We start from the raw sequence: 11,416 nt of genomic DNA, 5'->3' as shown, positions 1-11,416 counted from the left end.
ACCGGAGGTACAGTCACGGGCCGCCGTCTTCTCAAAATGGAGGTCGCGACACGGGTAACCACGACAGCACCGCTTCAATGACCTGTAGTACCCAGCCTGCGTGTTATAGTATGCCTGCTGAACTATTTCAACAGCCCTGAGGCTGTTTGGTGGATGAGTAGCAATGAGGACGAATGTGGGTCAAGGAATGCATACGTACCGTATGTAAGAATTACATTCCAGTAATTACATGCTAACAATTTAATCACGACCAAACTCTTAAAGGGGAAGTCTTGTAATACATTTAAATGAATGATGAATTGACCATTAAGTTGATTTAAAAAGTGCCTTAATAAAGTCCCATGGAGCGTAAAGTCTAGTCCCTGCCAAACCACTGCAAGATACATACATGTAAATACTGTCAAACTTCAATAAGCAAGCCCAGTATTCAGCTAATCCTCTGTGTGTATATGTACAGTATGCTTTGAGGGGAAAAAGATGCTCTGATTTTACGCTTCTGAACCGTCAGTGGCAGTGCTGTCTCCATATTGATTGGCTGGCAGTGTAGGGCAGAGGTTAGAGAACTGGGCTTGTGACCCAAAGGTTGCCGTCTTGATTCCCTGTTAGGTCACTGCCGTTGTACCCTTGAGCTGTGCTTGACCTGAAGTGCTTCAGCTGTACAGCTAAAGTAATTTCTTTATTTAACCTTCATTAACCAGGAAAACCCCATTAAGACAGACTTTACAAGGGTGACCTAGCCAAGAGGGCAGCATTGAATATGAAACAATTACATGACATTACAATTAAAACATTACAGCATTAAAATATACATTTATTCCATGCCTATGGTGCCCAATTAGAAAAGGCAGGATAAGAGTGTCTGCTAAATGGCTGTAATGTAACTGGTCTCATGAGTTTTCGCGTGTGGGGCTGAGGGCCTTGCACAGTGCTCATTGGTTTCTGCATCACAGGAGCGGTTCTGTGTAACGCCGGTCTCTCTCCCCCGTGTTCAGAGTCACTCGCCGGCCTGGTGGCTGTGTTGTCTCAAATGAACGAAGGCGAGGGGATAGTGCCCAACCCCACCAGCGCCGGGATCAACCCGGTGAGTGCAAAAAAAAAACAAAAAAACAAGGCTTATATTTTTAGACTTAACCATTCTTATATTTAAGACTGGCTGCACTGCAAAACGTCTGTCTCGTGGATCGGACATCCACGGTCGGGCCTGGGCCGCCCCGATTGGGATGAGGAAGGGGGGGAAGGGTTTCACCAAACTCAAGAGATTTCAGACAACCGCACTCCAGTTTCCCCCGCTAGTCGAGCCAGAGCCGGCTAAGGCCTCCAGCATCTCTCTCTCTCTCTCTCTCTCTCTCTCTCTCTCTCTCTCTCTCTCTCTCTCTCTCTCTCTCTCTCTCTCTCTCTCGCTCTCTCTCGTTCTCTCTCGCTCTCTCTCGCTCCCTCCCTCCCTCCCTCTCCCTCTCCCTCCCTCCCTCTCCTCAGCTCGGTATCTTTAGCTGCGGTCCAGATACCGCGGCTCGCCAAACTCCGAGCCAAACACCCGGCGCGGAGTCTATATCGGTCTGTGGCCCCAGGACACCGGCACGTGCGTTTCTCTCCAGGATAACTGGGTCGCTCATGCGTCCGGTCTTAAGCCTAACGCACTCGCCATAGTCCACTGCACAACGCTAAACCCCGACCGGCGGAGAAACTAAATGTGTTTCTCCCGGTCTGTGGAGGATGTATTTTAGATTAACACACGCCCGACAGCACTGTCTGGACGGTACGCGCTCCATGCGGTTTGTTGCCCTCGACAGCACCTTCTTTAAGCTAACCCTCCACCCTCTGAACTCAGAGCTGGTCCAATGGAGCCATTTCAGTTAAGATTGCCTTTCCCCAAAACCCCCTGGCCTGAGTTGAAAAATATAATTTTATTGTTGTATAATTATTTTAAAAGTATTTTAAAAGTGAGCAAAACAAAGAGGGGAGAACAGGATCAGGTGAGTCTGGGACGGGCGCGAGACCGGCGCAAGATTACGCTTTAGACACGGGTCTGCCCCCTGGGTGCTGTTGAGGGCAAGATATATAGCTAACGATACGGTTCGACCCTGTGCTGACTCCATGGTACTGTGGCCTCCCCTGTAGCTGGAGGCGGTGGGCTGGAAGGCTCCGGACACGTCCTGCAGCTTCTCCGACAGTGACTGCATCCTGTACGCGCTGGGGGTGGGCATGTCCACCCGCGAACCCGACCACCTCAGGTTCCTGTTCGAGGGCCACCAGGAGTTCAGCTGCCTGCCCACCTTCGGCGTCATCCCCGCCCAGTCCTCCCTGATGGACGGGAGCCTGGGCTCCGCCCCGGGGCTCCAGTTCGACTTCTCCCAGGTGGGTATGCGTTCCAGTGGGTATGCGCTCCAGTGGGAATGCGTTCCGGTGGGTATGCGTTCCGGTGGGTATGCGGTGGGTATGCGTTCCGGTGGGTATGCGTTCCGGTGGGTATGCGGTGGGTATGCGTTCCGGTGGGTATGCGTTCCGGTGGGTATGCGTTCCGGTGGGTATGCGTTCCTGGTGGGTATGCGCTCCTGGTGGGTATGCTTTCCTGGTGGGCATGCGTTCCGGTGGGTATGCGTTCCGGTGGGTATGCGTTTCGGTGGGTATGTGTTCCAGTGGGTATGCGTTCCTGGTGGCGGCAGGAGCAAACGTCGCCCTCTCGATTTGAACGTAGCTTACTTGACGTTGTCGCATAGTAGAGGTGGGAAGTCCAGGGATTAGAAAGTAAAAGTCCTGCTGTGTGTTTCTTCCACCCGTGAACTTACCCGGTTTTTTTGATCGATTAGTTCTACCTCCTGGCTGAAGAGTTGTGCTAATTTGCATATACAGGTGGTTTGAACAAAATACTTTTACTTTCTTAACCTGGTTTTTTCCGGTTGCGTTACACAACACACAGCGGTCAGCGCTGTCAGGCAGCTCACGCTGTGCTAGCTCTGGGTGTGGTTCTGTGTGTTTCACGGGGTTTGCAGTTTTACTGAGAAGCATGTTAGCATTTCGAAACCTTATGAGGTCCGAAGTTGGTGTCATATTTACTGCCCTTTAGACAACATATTTATGTGTGTTTTACACAAAAATACTGTTTCAAAGTAAAATTGGTAAAAAAAATGTGCTGTATTTGCTTGGATCCCGTTCACTTTGATATCTTGGAAGTTCAACATCTCAAACGCAGATAGAACCACGTAATTCCAAGGTCATCACTTCGGTCACCGCATGTTTAAGTTGGTTCTCTCTTTATCTCTTCCAGCTCTTGCATGGCGAACATTACCTAGAGCTTTACAAACCGCTACCCACGTCAGGTAACAATAAAGTAAATTTTATTTCTCGTAACTGCCGAGAACAAAATGTTTTTTTTAATTTTTTTACGGCTCTCCTTTGTCTTCACAGGGAAACTGACCTCAAAGGCAACGATCGCAGATGTGTTGGACAAAGGATCTGGAGCTGTCATTATCTTGGATGGTAACGTCCCTCATCTGCCGAAAGGCTGTTTTTCAGGGAACAGGGCGAGCAGTGGACCCAGTCTGTTGCGTTGTGGAGTTTGTGTTTGATCATCGGGTGTTGTGCAATGTAAGGGACACCAGATGAGTGTCTTATTTAATCTGAGTTGCATGAGGAATTCGACCGACCGAAGACCCCGTGGATAATATGAGATATTTTCAGCAAAGAAAATCCAAGTGCTGTAATTAATGCGCTTGCCATTTCAGAACAAGCAAAGTTTTCGTTTTCGGTTTAAACTTGTTAACCTTTCCGCCTGTTCCCAGTCAACACATACAATGGCGAGGAGTTGCTGTGCTTCAATCAGTTCACGGTGTTCATCGTGGGGTACGGCGGCTTTGGAGGAAAGAGAACCTCTGATAAAGCAAAGGTAACCGCCTCACCTCTTAACCTATTGTAGAACAGGGTGTTTAGAATGTTTGTTTTTTCGAAGTCAGTTCTCAAATTACGCAGTAGGTACACTTAGGGGTAGGAAAAGGCAAGCAATGCTGGGCTGAATGGCCTTATGTTATGTTTTGTTATGTTATTAAAGGGTTAAGTCTTAACAAGCGTCCTACGGTTTGTGATAATGCTGCAAGCGGCTGGAAAAAGAAACTCTTTCGCCCTGCAAGACGTTTTTTGTTCTCCCTCATTCCCCGTGAGTGAGAACTACAGTGCCTGCGATGTCTTCCCACAGAGCACAGTGGCACCCCCGAGCAGAGCTCCAGATGTGATCATGACAGACAAAACCACCAGGGATCAGGTACTCTGAAAGATTCAACAGCGTCGCCATATTTAGCCCCTCGAGTCACATTGGGTTGTGAAGCGTGTTAAAGTCGGCCGTTTAAAGCACGGGGGGGGGGGGGGGGGGGTCACATTAACAAGGGCTGTAAAAGATGGCATGAGCGGGCAGCGGGGGGGGGTCTTTTGTATTGTTTTGGGGATGCTTTTCTGAACCCCGTGAGATGAAAAACAATTTTCAGCAGACTGAAGGATTACCCATGATCTGCAAAACACTAATCTGTCATTTCATTTAGTACTGTCCTGATCAGAATTGTTTTGAAGTAGTTCTCTAATGCGCCGATTGTTTGAAGCCATTAAAAGGTCTTTCCGTGAGCAGTCGCTAACGGCTGGTTCTTCACGCATACGTAATTATCCCTGTAATTGGCATGCGATTACATGCAGTCACCGTCCCCCCCGTTGCATCACAGCCGTTTTCCACCAGACCGACTCGGACTCCTCTTGAAAACTTGGCCGAGGCTTAGCGTAACATGGACACGTTAAAAGCCCCTCACGCATATTTAGTCATGTTCTTGAGCTCTTCATATCATCCTGGAGCTTTTGTTTTGTGTCCCACACCGATCCAAGTAAAACAATCGCAATTTTAGTAGAATACTTGGAATACTAGAATACTAGTTGAATACTTTAGGGCCTAACTGCTATTTTTCAGAGTTGTTTGTAAAACGATTTCCCCACGTGACATGACGCAAGTGTTTGCGTAATTATTGGATGGCGTTGCTAAATATTAACAGAGTGAGCTGACCACGGGACGGAGGGGCAGGGTTAGGGACTTTTCTGAAAAACCCTACGTCACCCTACGTACGCTGATGTGTGCGGGCCTTTAAAACATGCTGAGTCTCATTCCGGTAATGTGGAAAGGAAGGGTGTCTGGGCATTGTGCTTAAGGGAGGAAGGGTGTCTGGGCATTGTGTTTAAGGGAGGAAGGGTGTCTGGGCATTGTGCTTAAGGGAGGAAGAGTGTGGGCATTGTGTTTAAGGGAGGAAGGGTGTCTGGGCATTGTGTTTAAGGGAGGAAGGGTGTCTGGGCATTGTGTTTAAGGGAGGAAGGGTGTCTGGGCATTGTGCTTAAGGGAGGAAGAGTGTGGGCATTGTGTTTAAGGGAGGAAGGGTGTCTGGGCATTGTGTTTAAGGGAGGAAGGGTGTCTGGGCATTGTGCTTAAGGGAGGAAGAGTGTGGGCATTGTGTTTAAGGGAGGAAGGGTGTCTGGGCATTGTGCTTAAGGGAGGAAGGGTGTCTGGGCATTGTGCTTAAGGGAGGAAGAGTGTGGGCATTGTGCTTAAGGGAGGAAGAGTGTCTGGGCATTGTGTTTAAGGGAGGAAGAGTGTGGGCATTTTGCTTAAGGGAGGAAGAGTGTCTGGGCATTGTGTTTAAGGGAGGACGAGTGTGGGCATTGTGCTTAAGGGAGGAAGAGTGTCTGGGCATTGTGTTTAAGAGAGGAAGAGTGTGGGCATTGTGCTTAAGGGAGGAAGGGTGTGGGCATTGTGCTTAAGGGAGGAAGAGTGTGGGCATTGTCTTTAAGGGAGGAAGAGTGTGGGCATTGTGTTTAAGGGAGGAACAGTGTGTGGGCATTGTGTTTAAGTGATAAGGTGCCCTGTGTCACAGGCTGCCCTGTATCGACTGAGCGGGGACTGGAACCCTCTGCACATAGACCCCAGCTTTGCAGCGATGGGAGGTGAGCTCTACCAATGAACAGTGTACGTGGGACTGCAGGGACAAAGCCCTCATTTCTCATTTCAGGGCTGGCTTTTCAAGAATTATTTTATGACCAAAGCCCCCAAAAAACGAATCACACACACACACACACATTCACTTTTCTCATATTCAACTAATGGTTTTATATTATGGCTCAGAATGTAATACATTTTAATGAAACGTTTTACTGATGAAAGTGAATGACTATGCAGGATGAGATTCTGGATTATGGCTCAATGATACAAATGAAAACCCTTTACCGGTTTTTTTTTAGGATTCAAATCCCCCATCCTGCACGGGCTGTGCTCGTTCGGGTTCGCCGGCCGGCACGTTTTGAAGCAGTACGCCAACAACGACGTCTCCAAGTTCAAGTCCATCAAGGTGAAACGCCCGTACAGGAGCGCTGGAAAGGCCCTCGCTGGCACGTTTCTGAATTAAAATGGAGCTTGCGCGGAACGGGCGAGGTCTGGCGTGAGATCAGCAGCTGTCCAGTGACCTCCGTCCTTCGATAACGCGCTTAGCGGTAGGGATGATGTTGCGTGTTACCGCTGCATACGTTACCTACCGTCCCCACCCTGGTCTCTCCTCCAGGTGCGCTTTGCCAAGCCGGTGACACCGGGGCAGTCTCTGCAGACCGAGATGTGGAAGGAGGGAAACCGAATTCACATTCAGTGCAAGGTGATAATGACGGAGGAAACCACAGATTTCTCAGCGTTCTTTACACGACTGTTACTGTGATTTTTTTTTTTTGGTCCATTTATTATTCATTTAATTATATCCTTGTACGTCTGAGGCACTTATGCCAAGATGTGGTGTGTGTGTGAAGTGCTTTAAGTATTCATGTTGAGAACTATGAGAAGATGGAGCTTTAAAACGGGAGTCTTCCTGCTGAGGTCCTCACGCTTTCTCTGGAGGGGAGTGAAGTCCCCTTCAGGGTAATTTGGTTCACGCGAACATTGGTTAAAACCGAATCCAACACTCTGCTGAACAATATCGTCCATGCTCTACAACTCCAGTCCTGGAGGGCTGGACTGTGTGCACCTTTCATACACAAGGCAACTCAATGGGTTTTACATACATTTTTTAAAAAATAAAATCAAAATAAAACATGAATGCAGATATGCATACAACACGCATACACAAAAACTATTACAGCAGTCACGATACAAGGCCTAGTCATGGGCTACAGTAAAAAGACGTGTTTTAAGTTTGACATGTTACCTTAGCTTCTATAAACCCCAAACTAAAACCGTGGACTTAGTTTTAAGTTCTGACATCTTGATAAACTACGCACAGTAAAATCTTTAGAATTCACCTGCAGTTGTAGCTGGTGCTTGTGTAAATGTCCGATGACGATACGATTCGGCTCATTGAATAATTAAACCGCGGCAGTTGGCACGGAATGCTGAAACGGGTCGGCCCTTGTTGTGCCGCCCTGTGGATGTGTGGTTTGTTCACGGTCACCGCGCTCGTTCCAGGTGAAGGAGACCGGCGCGGTGGTGTTGACCGGAGGGTACGTAGATCTCCACAGCACAGAGGACTCCGCTACTCCAGAGAAGCTCGCTGAGGTAAGCCAGGAGGGCAGGGAGGAGGCGTGGCCAATCCACAGAAAGTATTCAGACCCCTTCATATTTTGCATACTATTCTGCTGTAGATTTAATTGCGTAAAATTACAGTTTTTGTCAATCAATCCTCACCCAATAATCCATAATGACAGTGACACAAGTGAAAAATTTTATTAAAAATCAAAAACTGAAATCTTTCATTTACTTTCAGTATTCAGACCTTTTACTGTGGCACTCCAAATTGTGGTCAGGTGCATCCCGTTTGCTTTAAGTGTCTAGAACTTGGAGTCCACCTGTGGCAATTTAATTAATTGTTCATAGTTTAGAAAGGCGCACACCTGTGTATGTAAGGTCCCACAATTCACACTGTGTGTCAGGACAAAAACCAAGCAAGTCCAAGGAACTCTCTGTAGACCTCCGTGATAGAATTGTGGTGAGGCAAACATCAAAACAAAGGGTATTGAACCATTTCTAAAGCTTTGTATGCAAAACATGAAGGGGTCTGAATACTTTCTGAAGCCACTGTATAACTAACAATAAATAAAGGAGCATCCATACTGCTGAACAATAATGTGTCATCTGCCATTTTGCATGGGGTCCCCCTTTAAGTTCGGTTTACATTGTAATTGGTATCCCAACGATATTGTTTGGCACTGTCGTTGTCCTTATAGTCGTGGTGTGGGCACCACCATCCACTGGAGATGTTTTTATAGTTGTGGTCGTTGGTGAGGGTGTGTGTTTAACGTCTTTCTGTGCCCCGCTCAGGCAGGGGGCCTCCAGAGTGACCTGGTGTTCGAGGAGATCGGGCGGCGCGTTAAAGCCATGGGGGCCGAGCTGGTGAAGAAGGTCAACGGCGTCTTCGGGTGGGAGATCACCAAGGGGGGCGACGTCACCGCCCAGTGGAGTGAGTGGAGAGGAGAGAGGGAGGGGGAGGGGTCCACACACCAAACAAACTAAGATCCACTGTCCAGCAGTCAGGACTACTGACTGGAACTGCAAAGCGAAAATGGAAGGAAAAACAACCTATTTCAGAAGTGCTTATTTTACATAAGAGCATAACTCATTTACCTAACTTATACATTTAATAACAAGCCCTTTTGAAATGGTGAAACCAAAAAAAGGTTTACCATTTCCCTTTTTTGTATGTCTTTCAACGCAATGTACTCAATCTTGCATCGAACTGAAAAGAAAGCCATGAAAAGTGTAGCTATTTGCTACGTAGGTTGGCGAAAGCACTGGTGGAGTTGTTCCTACTGTAAAGGATGTCCCTTACGTTGCAGTGACGCGTGTTAATCTGATTTCGTTTCTTTAAGCCATCGATTTGAAGAGTGGGGAGGGTTCCCTGCACAAAGGGCCGTTCGGCGGCAAAGCGGACGTGACGTTGACCGTCTCCGACGAGGACTTCATGGACGTGGTGCTGGGGAAACTCAACCCGCAGAAGGTGCGGAGAACGTTCTCAGGCTTTCAAACATGTTTCAAATGTCAGGGCGCCTCTAAGGTTGAGCATATTTATTAGGCGAAACATTAACGGGATGATTGGGATGTGTTTGACCTACAATAGGGAGGTAAAGCGGATGCATCGGGAACTATACTTCTGGTATGATGTTCCCTATTAAATAGAGTGGCGAAAGCCAAATATACGCAAACTACGTAAGGTGGAATTCTGGATTCAAAGTCATAGCTATATAGTGAATACGATGGGATTTCAGTCCGTAAAGTCATGTTCTGCGTTTTTAGATCGCCGAGATCGGCTAGAACTCGGCCTCCCATAACGCTTTCACTTTCATAGTGATGGAATTTCCACAATTGGACCATCCTAATGCCACCGACAGCATGTCTGAATTCATTTATCATCCCAACTCCCCCTCAGGCCATTGGCTGTGACAATTAGAACCAATTTTCCACCAATGAGCTTGAATTATTATTATATATTATTTTATTTTATTTATTTATTTATTTATAATTATATTTTTATCCGATTTTTTTCCCTTTTTCTCCCAATTTGGTAGCCAATTGGACCCCATCTGATTCAATTAGAGCTAGTATTAGATACACCGCCCACACCCCGTCCCTCGGCGGCCAACGGGAGAGCGACACGCCTTCAAGCCGTCTCGCCTCCCAAGCTGTAACTGTGATTCCGAGGCGCCCGAGGTGCTTGTTTGTGCGGCTATCTACTAACCCTGCCAAGTCCCTCCCTCTGGAGCAGCGAGCCAATTATTGCTGCTCCACGTGAGCTGGCCAAACTTGGCTTTTGGCAGGACCGAGAATCAAACCCCGGTCCCCGGTGTGCAACTGCAGCGAACTGCAACCGCGAGTCTGCTGCGTCTTAGCCTGTTGCGCCACCGTGGCTCCATTATTATATATTATTATTATTGTACAGCTCTACAATGAGTCGGTCCGTCAACTGAATATTTTGAAACCCGAATTTTATGACCATAAATACAGGCAGAGGGTGAGTCAACATGTCAGTGAGCCTTTCAATGATAGGAACAATGTTTTAACACTTGTTACCTATTGTACCTTTAATTGATTTCAACTTCTAAACTTGATTTACAAATAGGATACATTTGTGTGATCAGCCATTCCAGGATAGGATCTGACCGTCTGCTCGTAACTACAAAAATTTTAAAAAAGCAACAAAAAGCTTTTGTGTTTTGTAGAACAATTGAATGCTTAATTTGCTTAAATGAAATTGATGTTGCCGTCTATGTTGAAATCAGCTGGAATACCACTTAGCAGCATACCGAGAATGCCATTCAGCTTTACCTCCCTATGGGAACGAACCGGAAGCTGTGTGAAAAGCCAAATTTAATCCACTAACGGTTAGTCACAGTTGCTCTTGGAGACGCATGGCATTCAGCTTACTTATTAATATGAATGATCCTTTTGAGGCATACAATCACAAATGTGATTAGAATGTTCTTAACTGAAAGCTACATTCCATAAAACCAAAGGGTTAAAGCAGTTGCTGCACCTCTTTGGGTCTGATTTAGCTGGTGTCTTGCTGAGATTAACGTGAAAATAAAAACACACAGCAAAATGTACCTGGTAAAAGGACTGAGTCTGTTGGAGGTTTCAAAGCCCATGTCTCTGCCAGTCTACCATTCAGCAAGGCACAATTGCTTCAGTTTATGTCCAGAAATATAAATGGGTAGTCTAAAATGATAGTGTAACATAAAATAAATCTTGGAAGTTGTATATGCATGATGAGCAGATGAATAATATAACTTATTAAAAAGGTCCCATATTGTGGAAAATGACATTTCCCTTATGTTATGTGGATTATAAAGGAGTTGAAGGTGCTATAAAAACACTGAAACGCACAGTCCTCATATAAATCCACACTGTAGAGGTACCGTTTCTCAAACTTCAGCTTCTGCTGGGAGAAGCCTGAGAAACTGTTCCAAGCCGCGTTAAATAAAGGAAAGGGGAAAAAGTAGGGAAGACTTGAGGATAACAAACAAATGCCTCTTCAATACTAACAACAAACAAAATAAAAAATAATTATGAGGGGTTCTGGTGCTTGAATAACCCCAAATACTAAACCCTGAAGAAAACCATACACACAAAATGGTGGCTGATTAAACCTCACTACCCAGGGTGGATCAAGGTTGCTGCGTGTTCAGCTCCCATACCCATAACCACCACTAGGAGGTACGTTTGGCCAGTCCGCACACCCAAAACAAACAAACAAATTCAACAAACGATTAAAGCCTCCATCATTCGGGCTAGCCAAGAGATTCTAGCAAGGATAGGCCCTCAGCCCTGACGCAGGCAAAACAGACCGTGCAACTTGGCTCCAAATTGGGTGGGAACTAGAGCAGAGAATTCTCAAAGGAGACCAAACAGGTCTTTCTGCCATGAGGA

At 46.7% G+C, this 11,416-nt stretch overlaps 1 protein-coding gene across 2 annotated transcripts in view; it reads left to right on the top strand.

The window, feature by feature from the left end:
• Positions 1-11,416, top strand: part of hsd17b4 (hydroxysteroid (17-beta) dehydrogenase 4) — a 31,160-nt gene that overhangs the window by 18,600 nt on the left and 1,144 nt on the right. For both annotated transcript variants that reach the window (XM_061260838.1, XM_061260837.1), the window contains 13 exons: positions 1-7; positions 993-1,081; positions 2,119-2,355; positions 3,266-3,317; positions 3,406-3,477; positions 3,780-3,883; positions 4,190-4,255; positions 5,895-5,964; positions 6,259-6,365; positions 6,576-6,662; positions 7,463-7,552; positions 8,315-8,453; positions 8,863-8,990. The exon at positions 1-7 is cut by the window's left edge and continues 122 nt beyond it. In XM_061260838.1, the coding sequence (XP_061116822.1) occupies positions 1-7; positions 993-1,081; positions 2,119-2,355; positions 3,266-3,317; positions 3,406-3,477; positions 3,780-3,883; positions 4,190-4,255; positions 5,895-5,964; positions 6,259-6,365; positions 6,576-6,662; positions 7,463-7,552; positions 8,315-8,453; positions 8,863-8,990 (1,248 nt within the window). The remainder of the gene's footprint in view (positions 8-992; positions 1,082-2,118; positions 2,356-3,265; positions 3,318-3,405; positions 3,478-3,779; positions 3,884-4,189; positions 4,256-5,894; positions 5,965-6,258; positions 6,366-6,575; positions 6,663-7,462; positions 7,553-8,314; positions 8,454-8,862; positions 8,991-11,416) is intronic.

Source organism: Conger conger, chromosome 11 (genome assembly GCF_963514075.1).
Source record: "Conger conger chromosome 11, fConCon1.1, whole genome shotgun sequence".
Classification (NCBI taxonomy): domain Eukaryota; kingdom Metazoa; phylum Chordata; class Actinopteri; order Anguilliformes; family Congridae; genus Conger; species Conger conger.
This window is presented reverse-complemented; position numbering and strand designations above follow the sequence as displayed.